Consider the following 17,695-nt stretch of genomic DNA (forward strand, 5'->3'; position numbering starts at 1 on the left):
AAATGCGTTAAGGTACGTTACTGTAGTTGCACGCTGCAAGGCTTTATTCGCAGTGTGATTGACAGAGTGCATTTGGGGGAGACAACGGGGAGTGTCGGCTAACACGCAGGTGCGTCTCGACCATTTAGGCGTGTCACATCTTGCGCCTGCGATCCCGTATGAAGGAAACATGGCTGTGGCATCTCAGTTGCGGCTGTCATTCTGAGTTACCATAGATTCACTAAAGGAGTGGATGTTTGCCTGATCTGCGTCCGATGCTGCGTACGTGTACACAGTTGCGGACAGCTGCGATGGCTCTGGTGGGTGTCTCAGTACATGCAGGGAACATATTGACTACTTTTGACTGTAGCACAGAAAACCGGGCAACTTTATTCTATCTCTGTAATATAGAGTTAAAACGGGTACACCATTTTAAATTGTAAATCTGTCTGCACTTTGTATATTTGCCATCCTGGACGGGCAACGTTTTTACCAAAGTATAAAATACAATACACCTACAAGCTGGATATACTCCTGAATTAGGGCCAATATATCATCAAACTCTGATACAGTATTAGGAAAACAACACTGTCACATCTATTACTAGGACATAACAATATTATGTACATATTGTACCACAGCCCAAATACCAGGAGTAATCAACCACAACTAACACAGATGGTATAATACAAAGTACTCTATAGTACCACACACTAACACTACAAGTGATATTCAGGGACACACTAATACAAGTTTATAATGTACCAGCTTTTCCTTTTCCTGCTTATCATAAAGTAAGTGTGAAACATTGACCATTTGAAATGTTATGGCAAATGCCACAACCACCAATATACACCTGTAACAAAAGCCCACTTATCATAAATACATGTCATGTACACATCAAAAGTAGCCACATACTCTTGCACCCCTCAAATACATACTTTTACATTTGGCACAGCGGCTCTCGTCATACTCCCTCAGCTCAGCCACCCGCGGCTGTTCTTCTCTGCCTGGTTTGCGGTGTTCTCTCTCCTGACGAATACGAGCAGCCTCTTCTTTTGCATAAACTCCAAGGTCCTGAGTGTAGCGCCCATACATCTGAGAAGGAATGCAAAGATCCATAGTGTATATAACACATAGCATACTGTATATTTAGTTAAAATATAACATATAAACAGCAGAGGTAGATCTGCATACACTCTTTGATAAAGCCTCCAACAGGGAAGCGAGACAATTACTACCACTGGATGTTTTGTTTGAGGAGTGACCTCCAAGCTGCTGCTAATATTTCCCTCTGTGGAATCCATCTACGGACAAAGCGGAGGTCTGACAAGTAAGAGGACTACTCACTACTACTCACTACTCACATACACATTATCACGCGGGGCTGTCACTAGCTGACTTTACTTCTGCCCGTGGAGCCGCTCGTAGTACCGGACACACCGCTGTCATCCTACACACAGTGTAACTGCAGCCCAGAGCGCCGCCCACTGCTGCAGGTTTGGAGACCTGTGAATGTAGCAGCAGACTCTGCCATCTGTTTTGCTTGGATGTAGTGAGACTCCTACTCGGACAGACCATACACATATATATTTATTTATCAAAACTTACCATCGATGGTTCAGACTTTCACGTCACTAGTCACAGTTTATTAGATTCTCATTCAAGTGGTTTGCTGCTATTATTATGCTACTATTATGGTATAATTGAGTTATTGGTACTGTGGTACTGCTATTATTCTATATATAAAAATAATATATGTTAATATAAATTGGCGACTTGATTCTTTTTTTTCTACCAATACACTTATTTATTTTTATAGTTATTTTCACTGATTAGCGCAAAAAACAATTTTTCCTTTGTACACTAAACAAGACAACAACAAGAAAAACAGTTAGCCAGCCTATGGCCAGTTTGACCACCGACATGCTGGAGTCCTTAGAACATAGTTTTATGTACTTACTGATCATGTGAAGATAAATGGGCTGATTTATTGATGTGTGGTAGGTTAAGACACAGAAGATTTACACATTGTTCCGAAAGTGCTCATGTATCTACCTCTCTTCAATACTCAAAGTCTAGGAAAATATCTCTCTAGGCTCCCTTAATTCATTACACTACCTACCCAGCTCTTCTCATTATGGGTAAGATGTATCAAATCTTGGGGAGAGATAAAGTGGAGAGAGATAGAGTACCAACCAATTAGCTCCTAACTGGCATTTTTCAAATGCAGCCTGTAAAGTGACAATTAGAAGCTGATTGGTTGGTACTTTATCTCTCTCCACTTTATCCCTCTCCAAGGTTTGATACATTTTTCCCCTATCTCTAATAGGATTCCAACATAATAGTAATTGATTCTAAAACTAATCATACAGCATGCTCCCAGCCTGCAGAGGCCATTTTACAGGCCTGTAGGACTGCATCTTCCTGTGGCCCTCCTGCCTCCCTGCTACATGCTTACGTGTTAGCATATTATAGTGATACCTAGCAATCTAACTCATATATTGTAGTACAATGCAGCATGGAGGCAGGATAACCACATAAAAGTGTGGCTCTACAAGCCCATTTGTGGAATCTGTAGGCTGGGAGCAGGTAGCTGGCTTGAAATGGTGGAACATCACTGGCTAATACCAATTTTAAACAAAAATTAGCAAAAACCCCAGCTTTTACCTGCCATGTGAAACATGGGTATTTTGCCGGTCCCATTCTGTACTCCCTTTCACACAGAAAAACAAATTCCCGGGTCCAAAAGTATTTTGCGGATCAACCCGGATATTTCTTCTGTATGAAAGGGTCAACCCAGGTCGCAATTCCTGGAACTTTGACCCTGGTAAAACCAGGGTTGAAGTCCCAGGAATTTGAACCCAGGTTGACCCTTTCACACAGAAACCGTGCTAGTCCGCAAATTATCGGGTCCAAATGCTTGACCTGGAAATTTGCTTTTCTGTGTCACCCACAGCTTAGCAAGCGGCCAGGAGGCCGGGTTAACAAAAAAAAGCGTCCGTCCTGATTCAGAGCGAACGCTCGCTTTTTGCGAGCGCCTATGAATGAGGTCCAACGTCTGCTGTGTGTGTGCAAATATATATCCATCCACAACCACAGCTGCTTCTTACTAATGGAAACCCATCCTACTTCACTGCATGGAACTCTCACATCACCTGTCTTCAAAACAAAATTGACTGTTGGATCAGTTATATGAAGACTAAAGCCGCACATCCACTAGGCGACTCGGGTAAGACAGTACGATTACAACATCGTAATCGTACCGTCGTTCCCCATCCCCTGCAGTGCCTACACTGAAGTATTAGTCGTTCAGTGTAAGCATCCTCCCTCATCCCCAAACATGGCCAATCTGTCATTATCGGCAGATTGATCGGCATGTTCGGGCGATGATTGATGTCGGAAACGACCAGCGGGAGCGAGAATCACTGGTCATTTTCGACATTATTGTGCACGATTAATGAGCGATTGCACGATTACGATGTCGTAATCGCGCAATCGCTCATTAATATCGCCTAGTGGATGTGCGTCATTAAGCTGGCCATACACCAGACCAACCTTCCTCCAACCATCCAACTAGCTGGTTAGTTGAAGTGAAAATCCAGTAATATATGGGAGCAAATGCCAATCAGCAATTTGCTCCCAAACACCAGAAAACATGAAAAAGGTTGTTCAGACAAGTTGGTTAAATCTATTTGATTAGAAAAACTTGTTTTGGGAGCAAATGGCTGATTGTCATTTGCTCACATGCACTATCGGATTTTCATTCCAACCAATCAACTAGATGGTTGGAGGAAAGTTGGTCTGGTGTACGGCCAGCTTAAGGGCCTCATTTATCAACGAGTGATATTCTTGTTAAGACTTGTTACTAATCTTAAATGGTGCTCCAACCAATCAGCTCCTGTCATTTTTCAAACACATGACAGTTAGGAGCTGATTGGTTGGAGCACCATTTAAGATTAGTAACAAGTGATAACAAGAATATCACTCGTTGATAAATGAGGCCCTAAAAATCTTACACCCATTATCAGCACTTTAGCAAACCTTCTACAGTATGTCACCCTAAATTCTATAGAATGTAAGCTCTTCAGTAAAGGGACCTTATTTCTATTGTTTTTCCATGGAATGCAAATTAATGGTGACATGTACAAGGCATTCAAATTCTTCATCACCAACTAGCAGACTTGTACAGTAATAAGCCTTTACAGCACAACAGCTCCCTCCAGTGGTAGCTCATAGTGAATTCAATATAAATAACATCCTAACATTTTATAATAAAATGCCTTAAAAATTTATTTAACAACAGTAAACACATGTCCTTTTCAGACACTGTTTCAGGACACATGGGTCTGTAGACAGGTATATACAATCTACTTGAATAGATGGTAGCAGTTGTAAGAGGAACTAAAGTGTCCCTCTTTGTTTGCTTCTGGAATATTATTTGGATTCCCTATCCATTAGAGAACTATGGGGTCTATTTACTAAGCCTTGGATGGAGATAAAGTGAACGGAGGTATAGTACCAGCCAATCAGCTCCTGTCATTTTTCAAACACAGTCTGTGACATATAGGAGCTGATTGGCTGGTACTTTATCTCCGTTCACTTTAACACCATCCAAGGCTTAGTAAATAGACCCCTTTTAATAACACCATTGCTATCTCATTTTTTCTCCAGTAACTAAAGGCAGGGACAACAGGCAAAGCTTACATATATGCAGTACGCCTCTTTTTGCTACTGCACAATATACAGGGCATATATAAAACAATGAAACGTTCATTCAGTTATGACAGTGCATCTTGATACAGAATGCTGAGAAACAGATAAGGAGAAAAAGGGGATTTAATGTTAAAGTGTAGATAACCCCCACACTCTGGTTATTTTCATGTGCAACATGCAAGACGTAAAAACAATGGCTTGTATTAATTATAAGTTGTGTAATGCTGAGTACACACTGGCCGACATATTGGCTGTTCAACTGAACGGCCGATATATCGTGTGCACATCAGCCAGTGTGTACAGACGATATGTCTGTGAAAGACGTCGTTCAGAGACATATTGCATCGTCTGTGCAGCACAGCCGATGGCAGATATCTGCTCATCGTGCTGTGTGTACACTTGCTGCAGAGGCCTCCAGGGAGGGGGTGCAACGCATCCCCCGGCCAGCGGGACCCCTGGCCAAATGGCAGTGATGCTTGTTTAATGTGTATGAACAACAATCATCTGCAGATGTATATTTCTGGTATGTACCCACCTTTAAGCATATCAGTTATCCAAAGTGAATATCAAGAATCAGGTGATCATCAGGTCATCAAATGTGATGAACAACTGGCTGACATAAGGGGTAAATTTACTAAGAATCGCGTCTTTCCGAGTTTTAAACATGCTGGGCATCGCAGGGACACGAGTGAGTTTTTGCTCAAACAAACTCATAAATTTACTAAGGATCGTGTTTTCCGATGGTTTATGGAATTGTGTTTGCAAGTGTGTGAGTACAGTCGTATTTGTACTGAAATTAATAGAATTTCCTGCGAAGTTGCGTGTTTAGCAGAAGCATTGCACAGAGCAGTGTGATCTGTGCAGGCTTCTGTATGTTATAGGGTAAAGAAAGATTAAAAAAAAAAAAAACAGCATGGGCCCCCCACCCCTCCCCCCTAAAACCAAAACCATGACTAGCACCGGACTTTTGAGCCCGTTCTGCTCCTGGAAAAATGTTTCGGGTCCCTCGCATTTCCAGTAACCAGGACCGGGCTCAACCAGCCGGGGGCAATGCCAGAGCATGGGGACACACAGCGTGGGGTCCCCCCTACCAGAGCATTCTCCAGCCCCAAACAGGTCACCCCAGCCCTAGTATTCCTCGGAAAGTGGGGACCCCCCCCCCAAAAAAGGGGTTCTCCCTCCTGAGGATACCCCAGGGCTAAGGTGAAGCCTGGGGCCTTACCTGCACCCTTGGTGGCGGTGGGTGCAGGGGTAATGGGTTAACATTAGTAATAATACAGGTCTTCATAGTAGGACTCCAAGTCCCAGCCAGCCTGCCTTGCGACACTTGTAAAACCACATGTGAAAAAAATATAAAAAAAATATATATTAAAAAAATCAAACAGTACACTGCATGTTTAAACACTTTTATTACACATGCACTCACCCGCACTCGCACTACATACTTACCTACTCCCTGGGGCTAGTCGGTCCTCTTGTCCATGTACAATCCGGTCTTCAGAAAATAACAAAAAGCTTTACCCAGAGACCACAGGTCGCTATTCTGTATTTACAGTAGAGCGCTACCCGACTGCGCTCTACTGTACATACAGAATAGCGACCCGTGGTCTCTGGGTAAAGCTTTTTTACCCACGAGGTCTCCTGCACAATAGCCAAGATTGGCTAAGAGTAAGGCTGCTCTTAATCAATCAGTGGCCGGGTACTATGACAACGGCCGCACGCCTCTGTTTGCAACTGTATTCCCGAGTTTCCCCTGATATTCAATCACAGAGATTTACTAAGGGCAAACACCCGCACTCATACTACATTATACCTACCCCATGGCGCCGGTCGGTCCTCTTGTTCAGTAGGCATATGGTCTTTAGAAAATAAAAAAGAGACCCGGACCAGAAAGAGTGCTATACCAAAAGGTACAGTAAACCCTTGTTGGTTTCCTGTACCTTAGCCATGATTGGCTAATCTGGCTGTTTCAATCAGTGGCCATTGTCATAGTAACCAGTTAAGATCGGCTAAGAGCAGCTAAGGTGCAGGAAACCTTGTGGGTTCCCTGTCACTCAGCTAGCGCTATACAGTATATACAGTATAGCGCTCATTCTGGCCCGGGTAACTATTTTATGAAGACCGGATGCCTACTGGACAAGAGGACTGACCGGCGCCAGGGAGTAGATTAAATATGTAGTGTGAGTGCAGGTGAGTGAATGTGTAATAAAGTATTCCAAAATCCAGTGTGTGTCTTGTGGATTTTCTTTATTAGTTTTTCCAGAGTGGGGGTACCGGTGCCAGCAACCTGCTGGCACATATAATTCTACGAGTGCCGCAGGGCAGGCTGCCTGGGACTTGTAGTCTGAAGCTGGATAATGGTTTGGCAGGGGACCCCACGGTGTGTTTCCCTGTTGTGCCATTACCAGCCTGGCTGGTTCAGCCATGTGCTAATTAGAGGAAAATAGGGGGAACCCACCTCGTTTTTCCCCATGATTTTCCTCTATCATAACAGGCGCAGAGGGGCTGGTTATGCTTTTGAGGAGGGCGGGGAACCACATTTTTTTTCTTAAAATTAACCCTTTTATTACTACAGAACACACTGATCTGGACAGCACCTCTGCTAAACATGCAACCTACAGGAAGGTCTATAGTTTTTACTCCAAATACGTCTTAAAACACACACTAGCAAATACCATCGACAAACATGATTCTTAGTAAACTTGATAGTTTGCTTGCAACAAACTCACTCGTGTACATGCGATACCCAGCGTGTTTAATATTCAGCCAGACACAATTCTTAGTAAATATACCCCTAAGAGTGTAAGGTAGTTTCTTCCTGTGCCTACTTCTCTTCAGCTACAGGAAATTGGCGAGACTGTTCCATCTCAGGAATTTTCAGTAGCTGATGGCTTACTTGCCTGCTCTCCTGAAATGTCTGGAAGATACCAGAATTTCAGGTATTCCTCACAGGAGAGTAGTGCATCCTCCTGGATCATACCCGATCTTCTTGCTGCACAATGAATTCACATGGCTGGGAAGCGATTATGCAAATTGCATTATCACGCACCCCACACTTGCCACTTTGAGGTAACATGTAGGATCTCCTGGAGGAGAGGTCCAAAAAATAGATAAGTACGAGCCCATGGTAGGAGATGGGTTCACTGGGAATGTCCCTTGCTGACCCCTGGATTAGACACAAGACCCTCCTTTTACAGCAAACATAAGGTGTCAATAGAAGGATGAGATTATTCTACAAGACGACAATTTGAAGATGCTGTAGGTCATGGTCTCATCCTACAGAACACTTAATAGCACACAATTTGCACCTTGCAGTACACTATTGTGTAAAGTTTCTAGACTCAAACACATTTCACAAATATAGTTCCAGTGACATAGTAGAAAAAGGCTGTAGTAGTTTTATAGTTTATAGGTTGGAATAATTTACACAGTACATATATTACGTCAGTAGTTACATTTTAAACCAACAATAATATGCTAAGTATAAAGTATAAACATAATAAATGATAATAAATATCTATATAACCAGTGTGTCCCAGCGTACATTAAGAAATCTTGTGTATTAAAAGGAAGAAATCACCACCACTGCTAAATTATGGTACCCTACAATGTCCTTATCATTTAAAGTAAGGGGGAAGGTATCCTATTTATAATATGTCATTGGTTAATAGGTAAAAGTAGGTTGGTGTTACATAAATGATGATGATAAGAAGTAGCTACGTAATTTAGGCATCATGGGACTCCTATAAAGTTGGAGCCATTTGTTGCACTAGTGTCCGTACAAAAAGACACACATAGACATGCATACATAAACTCAAATATATTTTCCAATGTGATTAACTCAAAGAGAGTGGTACTAAGGACATCAGGTACATGCCAGGCATACTACAGTGTGTATGAATGCCAGGAAGAAGTGTAAAGGCTCATACACACTAGACAATAAAGTGAACGCTATGGACGATAACAATATCGTTATCATTCATAGCGTTCAATATCGTCCAGCGTGTATGCACGATATCGTTAACGATGTCTTCCATCGCCTGAACTTGCAGGACAATCTGACGATATGGTCAGATTCTGCAAGTTCGGGGATGTGGAGGGTGACATCACTAAACGATATCATTAATGATATCGTACAGTGTGTATGCTCAATGTCGTTCCCAACATTGAGCCCAGCAGTTCAAGGGATAACACTTAACGATATCGCTCATGGAGCCTTAAGATACACAAGCGTTAGACGTACGTACTCAATACAGAACTGGCATTGCCCTATGTGTGTACAGCCTAATAAAGTAATACAAACACATTTTAATACTGTTGTACACATAGCGTAATGTTTAGACACACAGAAGAGATTACTAAATGTCGCATTTACCATATATTAAAATACAGCTAATTAACTTCATTGATTCTAACCTTGCTGTGATGCTGGTGAAGGAAGTACAGTACTATCAGCTGGAGGTCAAGCTATAAAGCGGTTAGATAGGGCTGCTGATATAGTCATCATCATCATCGCGTACATTTGCATCAGCCCTCCAGTACTAAAGACAAGCCCCCTGATGGGTATATCTATGTATACGATCACTCCTAACTGAGTTGCAGTTACAGGGAAACACCATCACTTGCCCAAACCCTCCACTGGAGTTAGAGGTAAATTGATATGGACTAAAGCTGGGTACACACTAGGACGACTGAGCCGCCATCCTATCTGATGAGTGGTAGGTACATACACACTTACCAATCGTCGGCCCGAAATGTCGTGCCTGATGTCACAACTGGGCGGGCATTTACATGTGCCTGCCCAGTTGTGATGTCATTCACGGCAGCCTCTGCAGCAAGTGTACAGGCGGATGGCTGAGCGCCCGCACACACAGCACGATGTGCAGATAAATTGGCCATCGGCTGTGCTGCACAGACGACATAATATGTCTGAACAATGTCACTCACAGACATATTGCTTGTACACATTTGCAAACTTGCCCACAATATATATTGGCCGTTCAATTGATCGCCCGATATATCAGCCAGTGTGTATTCAGCATTATACATAATATTTCTTGTGTATATACTCAGTTCCAAAAAACACATGTACGTCCAGCTATACATGAACCCTTATACCTCACTTCATCCTGAATTATGGTGCTATAGAGTACAATGCCTTTAAAGCATGGTGCAAAGAAGACTTTCATTACCTGCCACACACATCACCATGTGCAAAACATGCGCTGGAGCTTCACTTAAATGGGAGAATCGCTGGGACCACAGCATGAGATTGATATCACATTTGGTCACAAATAGCATAATACAAGCGCACAAGGCCTGCCAGTACATGTGTCTGTAATGATCATATTTATAGTACAAGGTTCTTTTTTATAATGGCTGCATAGACTTCAACTCTATTAAATGGGTAAGAAAATCAGAGATTTATAAATATTATAAACCCCAAACAAAACTGATGAGGCAGCTGAAAGTCTGTAGAAGATACTAGTGTGTACCAGACCAAGCTAGGGGAAATGAGGGGGTGCATTCTAGTTCAACTGTAAATCAGAGAGTACCATACAGGGGAGGAGAAGGACATTACCGGGCACCATAGCAAAGTTTGGGGAAGGTGCATGTATAGGGTAGCACTGTTATTATTACTAACCCCTGCAGTATCGGAAGCTCTGCCACTTAATACGTGTGAAGCAGGCATACATGTAGTTCACAAATAGAATGCCTATATATTAACAATGTAGTCTGTGTCTACATTATAGTCTCTCTCTCTACTGAGATGCTTTTCTGAGAAATCACAGCTTAGTTACACTGTTGGCGTTTGCTAGAGGGAGAGACATCCCTAGTACACAGAAATAAGCATATTATGTAATAGTAGAAAACAGGCTACAATAGAAGGTCGGGATTACTGTTATTAGCCGTGTCCTGCCTCTCAATCCTTTAGTCCTCACCTGACTAACACTGCCACCCACACAAATCCCAAAAGCCACTATGAAAATACTGACATGCAAATGCAAACATGGAAATACTAACATGTCTCATAATTTGCAGTAGTCTGGAGGCAAGCACCATGCACAACTGTCTGGAAAACAAACACTTAAACAGAAATAGACAATAACACAGGACACGTATAGAAAACACAGAAAAACATAAGCAACCCTACCCAAGAAAAATACTACACAGACTATGCAGATAAAGAGTATAGCAACCAAGGTGCCCATATGACCGCTTTGCACATACACAAGTCCACAAAGGGAAAAAAAAAAAAAGTGTTGCGTCAAAGTCACACCTTACTGAGCATTCCTTTTTTACATTTTGCTGCCTCACAGCGCTAGCAAAGAATATGGATTTTATACCGACTATGGGCCATATTCAATTTGAGGCGAAAAGACTGTTGCCGGACTTTTCGCTGTCATCTGAGCTTTTCTGGGCGAAAAAAGTATCGGACGCGTGCCCGTGTATCCGTATTCAATTTCAAACAGGCGAAAACGGGACCCGGTGAAAAGGTAATTGGCGAAAAGTCGTATAATTTTTGTGGAAATCAGGCTGTCACCCCCCAATAGATGCACTCACATGGGGGAATCACTAAAGGTACCCCCGAATAGCCCTGCTAAAGGTATTTGGGGTCTTTAAACGGTCTCAATAGGTGCTTTTATGCGTCTTTGACAAAGTGGTGAAGAATAGCATTTAGGAACATTTTTGGGGAAAAATAAGTAGTCCTATCAAATTTGGGGTACATGAAAATGGGTGCAAGCATATTTTTAATTCCTAAAGTGAACTTTTAAAAATCGTTAAAAATCCGCCTGCCACAAACAACCGCAATCAAAAAGCCACCTGGGGCATACTTGGGGACCCCCCACAGTCTATTTCGCTAATTCAAAAGTTTGTCCCCCAACTTTTTTTTTTCACCGCCAAAACGAAAGTACATTTTTTGGGGTGTCCTGTGGAACTTTTTACAGTTTTTTGGACACAGAATACCTTTGGGGGACAGTCCAAGGGGTGCAGGGTACTTTTTTTTTAGTTTGCACCCCAAAACCCCAATTCTGCACCTGCAAAAAGTCTTTGAAATTGAATACGGGGAAAAGGGAAAACGGTGAAAATTATGTCATCGGCGAAAAATATTCGCCAATAACGGCTTTTTGCTCTAAATTGAATATGGCCCTAAGGCTCTATCAGTGTGGAATTTGTATATGGTCTCCCCGTGTCTATAAGAATTTCCTCTGGGGGCTCAGAGTGCCTCCCACAATCCATATCATGCTGGTAGGTTAATAAAAGAGTTTAGGCCACATGCATCGCAAGACACATTTTTAATTCAAATGTGATAAATAATTTTCACCTAAATTCATATGGTGAAAATGTAAATTTACACCTGAATGTAGCATTTTGCCCTTGCCAGAAGACTGGCTCTGATAGGAGCCTATCCCAGCAAAGAGCTTCTTGCTTTGGGTCCTCCGCTGCATACGCAGACATTGGCTAGCGTATGTGTCATCGGGGCTCATAGGAGACGAATCCAGAGGATCCCTCATCTAAACAAACTCTCACTATAGTAGCCCATAGGCTACTGATGATGGCGTTAGCTGTCAAGGTCAAGCTCTGGAACACCTTGTATTCCAGAGAGATTGGTAAATCAGACAGTACAGCAGCTCCATAGAAACCTCTATTGGCTGCTTTGTGGTCGGAAATGGGGGGAACGCAGCAGATATCAACGTTATCCATGGTAAATATTGCGGTTACTCCCCGAAAACTGGTGTTTTTTTAGGGGCTATCCTGCAACACTTCTTAAATAAATACGCTCCTTTGTACGATACGTGCCAAATTATCAAACGGGTAGCCGGGGCGGTCGCCCAGGGGCCTGCACACAGAGGGGGCCTCCACATATAGGTACATCGAGATGTTGTTTTCAGACCGTCGGACAGCATGCCGCTGGTCTGAATCTCAACGCTGAAAGTCCGACATGGAACTTAAGATAGGCGTCAAAATACCGACAATGCAGAAATATTAAAAAAAAAAAAAAAAATTATTTAAAGGGCACTGTGGTCTAAATACAGCTCACCAAAAAGGGGTGGCTAACCCCTGATTGGAAAAAGAAAAACACAAGCGAAGGGTGCACAAATAGAATTCTTAAACATTAAATACGAAAATTTTAAATTAATTAAATGAAATTACAAATAAGGTGAATGAACATTTAAAACACATTAGTAATGAAACAGATCTCACATTAACCTCAAATATTTATAGATACTGAGATCAGAGACATAGCAATAAATAATGCTGTAAAAACATGATAAGTAGCAATATTGCAAGATTGGTGTACACTGATGCTAATATCCCAAATAATGAGTGTTGTGATCGGTCACATTGACATGAGGATAGTTCAGTTTTCAAATGTACTTAAACAACCAGAGAAGGTTGAGAATTTCAATCCATAAACCAGTGCTTTCCTTATTGATTTCCCTGCACTAAGGTGGTTGTAAATAATGTGCAGATATAACTGATTGATAACAAGGGTTTAAACCAGAAAAGAGTGGTGACCGTCACTTGTAAAGAATCAATGGTACTTAGCGGATTTTCTGTGTTATTTGAACAGTCTGTAAACAACTGATCAATACTCCTCCTGGTCTCGTCCTATTGTGTGCAGAGGGCAGTGTCCGGAATGCCGCTCTGAAGGGTGGCCGCGTGGAGGGAATCAGATACCCGGTCTGTGCTGGAAAGGCTCTTCCCCGTCTTGTACCTGTGCGCAGGTTGACGGGGATAAGAAGGCCAGTCCGCTACCACTCTTGTCCAGCTGTGTTGGGAAGCAGTGTTGCCGATGAGACAACTCGTATAAATCTGTGTTGTCTTATGTGGCAAAGTGTCCGTATGATATGTAGAAGTAAGATTTTCTAACGCGTTTCTCTGCCTAAAGTCATTGGCAATTTCCTCAGATGTAATACCGACGCCTATCTTAATACCGACGCCGGAACACAGACAGACGCCAGCCAGAACCAGGTAAGTCTGGGGCGTCTTAGGGGGGAGGGTTAAGTAACAGCGGGGTTAGTGGTAGGTTTTTGGGGGGAAGGTTAGAGTTAGGCACACCTAGGGGGGGTTAGGCACCACTGGGGGGGGTTAGGTTTAGGGGGAGAAGGGAGGAGGGTAAGACGGTCTTTTGACAGAAGGCATCCAGACTGCTGCCATTACATACCAATTCCACTACATCACCAGCGTAGGAACACTGTGTGAACTGGGGTTTTGTGGGGCATAATATGAGGAGGGGGAACTACAGTGTGTGGATCTGGGAGTGTTTGCACATTATACTTTTTCATTAAATCATCGGCATATCATATTGACAGTTTTATTGTAGTTTTCCTGCGGCCCACACAAGCCTTAATCCGGCCCTGGTGTGATATAAAAGTTAGATTGTAACCTCCACTGAAGCAGAAACCGATGTGAATGACAAAACATTGTTCATAATGTGCTGTATAATATTTTGTTGCTACAGATGTGTCCTCATACATTATTGCTGCATACGCGCCAATCAGCCCTTATAGGTGCACTAGGTCCCGTTGAACTCTGCTGCACCGAGTGCCTTCATCACCCAAAAATGTGTCTACATCTCAAACGGGTTCGTTCAAATTGCTTCATGAGATTGCACTGATTAATTTGATATGGACACATCTATATCTGTGTGCGACTACGTCTGAATCTGCATACAAAGAGCTACAATGCAGCACCGTGGCTTTTTGCCACGCCAAGTTCTGTTGTGCTTTGTATAAAGATTCAGTCGCACACAGATGTACAAGTGTCGCATATAAAATTAATCAGTGCAGTCCTGTGAAGAGGATTGTTGCATCTGTTTGTGCATGAGATGCAATTTCGAACAAAAAAGACGAAAAAGGTGCTTCGGGTTCTATTGGCTCACTCGTGCCAGGGATCGTGTGCCGCATGACGTATGACATATGAGGACACATCTGTACATAAGTAAAAATTATAAAAATAATTGTATTAATAAAGTACAATAGACCGGTGAATGCATCACATAACTTCATAGAAAATGATGGATTATATATTAGGGCTTTAGTTGCAAACTAATGTGTTGGAATATAACACAGGACAAATCAGAAGGACAGATCAGACAAAGGTATAGAAATAGCAGTGCCCAATCGGTTTTACAAATGAAATAACGAAACTACATTTGGTGACATTTTTCAACACACAACAGGCTGTGGATCTTTCCCAGACACTGACTGACTGGTTCCCTGTATTCACTACAGGGCAAGGTGCCCTTTTACATTCTTGCGAGGTCACTTTTAATCATTCTCAGAATCACTTTACACATAAAGATAATGACACTGTAGAACATTTATACATTGTTTTCCAGTGTCAAACAGAGGAAGGTACCTTTTGTCCCCTACAGCGATGCCACACACGCACACAAGACAATGGAGTTTGGTTTTCTGAATTTCAATGAAATAATCAATAGCCTGTCAACTATTAAATACATATTTCATAATATGAATATTATAAATCAATGTTCAGTTAAGATGTTTTTAAATTTACAAACATACTTGTTGCACAAGAGGGCAGAAATATGCCAGTGCGTAACCCTATGTTTTCATCAAAATGTGTTTAATGTTTCCAGCACAATTTGAACAATACTGTACCTCCTACTTCTGTCGCGCTAGGCATACTCACATTTGTACTGGCAAGGATAAGTGCTGACAACACTTATTCAGTTTAATGTATTCAGATAGTGGTGGCTGACGAACTGAGCATAGACATATTTCTTCTTCTATTTTGCTTACTAATAGTGCCTTATGTAGTCCGCACTACAGCTTGTAAAGGGTTATTTAGTTTGGGTTTAAAATCCAAACTGCCTGTCAAACTTTAGTTTCCTAAGTATTGATTTGGGTGATGTCTGAAGAATAAACGTGAGTGTGGAGACCACCGAAACATTTAGGACCCTTGACGTTGGGTTTGAACATAAAGGTTTAATTTTAAATATGAAACAATACCTTAGATTTGTATTGTGTCAGTTACATTCAGATGTGTACTGTTAAGCAAACCTGGGCAACAAATGCTCTTTTGTTATACAGTATTTAGTGCACAGAAAGTGTGACTGGCCGCACAAGGTGTTTTTGTTCATTCAACTGGGATCGTTTTACCTAAACTGAAAAGATGTAGTGCTAGAGGTGGGACTAGCTGTTAACATAACTAAATTTGATATATAAGTGATGTATCTATAAAACAATAATTTCTGTTTAAGTAGGAAAACATTTGACTCATACCATACTCTCTGTAACCTGTATTACTGATCTGGATTTTGAGTATTTCCATAGATTAACTGAAGTTAACCCGATTGATTATTTTAGCCAGTGGGGGTGGATCAGGAGTGCTGTAGTGACAGTAACTGTGTATATATTATGCTGGGAATACACTATACGGATCGCCCCGGTAATTGTAGTGTGTGCATGGATGACCAATGCTAAAATATCGATTGTCCAGCATGCCCGTCCGATGCAATATTTTGGAAGTTAGATGTCGGCCGCATCGGGCAGTGTAATCCCAGCCACAGCCAATGTTCACAGGGAAGGAACGGGGAAATGTCTCTTCCCCAGGGGCGGAGCTCAGATATCGGGGCCAATACGCTGTGAGATATCTCACAGTGTATACCCGCAATATCTGCAGGGGGCTGCCAGATAAAATGTCTGTCGGTCTGACAGGCATTTTATCTGGCAGTGTATGCCCAGCATAACAATTGTGTTTATAACATAACCTCTTATCATAAGTAGAGGGAAACTAGTGAAATAACACTAAAGAGGGCTCCAATGGAATATGGAGCCTCAAAAGGCTAAGGTCTATTTAAAAACAACGTTTTTTTTAAATTCTGCCCTAAATTACATCCATTATAAAAAAAATTAGACTGGGATTCACATGACAGATTCAATTAAGTGTGAAATCCACTGGACCAGCTTCTGATGGCTTCACGCATTAACTCAGAAGGTCAGTTCCGCTTGAATCCTATGTACGTAGGTGTAGGCAGTATCAGCTTACCGATGGCAGCTAGCGCATAATTGAATTTGCCCAAATACTTGCCTACTTCCTGGGAATTTAGGGTGGCTCTCCCAGCTTCCAGATAGAGTTGGGTGGTCTCCCGCTGCCGCCCATTTCCCGACAGAAGTAGGCGGCCTGAAGGTTGGATGATGTCCTATCCCTGTCCACCACTATAAAATGGCTTTGAACATGGTGGGCAGAACTCTGATTACAGTTAGCCCCGCCTCTGCTGTGAAATGATGCAAATTGCAGCTTTAAATACCAGGAGGGGGTAGTGCCATGATTATGCAAATGCAGCACCATGCGGTGCCTCCGAGGGGTTTCTTACAAAGTTGGTAAGTATGGGAAGGATTAGACTATGAAATTTGTTCGGAGCTAAGTACCACATTAGAAAAATTGGCTTCAATATGGTTGATAAAACCCCAAAAGGACAAATATCCAGCAAGTATCATTAACCAGGCAAACAAATGTAAATTCTCCTCCTTTATAATTAAGTACAATTTAATGTAATACAGGGTTTCAGTAATGGGTTTATATCTTATATATAAAAATGGTCTCTTTGTTGGTTATGCATTCAGACACCACTGCACTGATTAGGGTGAAATCAACACGAGGTGGTCTGGTTGGATCCTGGCCAGGTTTTAGGGGGTTAGGGTCCAGGTCAGACCTCCAATTGGTGTATGCTGGGCAGAACTTTGATCTAGGGAGCCTGTTCTGAGCATCCACTGGAAGGATTTGGATAAAAATTTCCGAGAGAGGTAACATTAGATCCCAGAAGACATACTAGGGGGGTGAAGTCCAGGTCGGACCTCCTGTTGGTGTATGCTGGGAAGAACTTTGACCCGGGATGCTGGGCAGAATTTTGACCCGGGGAGCCTGTTCTGGGCCTTCCACTGGATGGATTTGGATGAAAACTTCACAGAGGGGTGGCAATTAGTCTGGGATCCCTAATGGAATGGTTGGGGTCCCGGTCGAACCT

General features: G+C 42.3%; 1 protein-coding gene across 2 annotated transcripts in view; it reads right to left on the reverse strand.

Annotated features, from left to right (window-relative positions):
• Positions 1–17,695, reverse strand: part of CLCN2 (chloride voltage-gated channel 2) — a 191,372-nt gene that overhangs the window by 109,175 nt on the left and 64,502 nt on the right. For both annotated transcript variants that reach the window (XM_088479719.1, XM_088479718.1), the window contains exon 2: positions 921–1,077. In XM_088479719.1, coding sequence (XP_088335845.1) covers positions 921–1,077 — 157 coding nt within the window. The remainder of the gene's footprint in view (positions 1–920; positions 1,078–17,695) is intronic.

Source organism: Taudactylus pleione, unplaced genomic scaffold, assembly GCF_031769625.1.
Source record: "Taudactylus pleione unplaced genomic scaffold, aTauple2 ptg000244l, whole genome shotgun sequence".
NCBI lineage: Eukaryota > Metazoa > Chordata > Amphibia > Anura > Myobatrachidae > Taudactylus > Taudactylus pleione.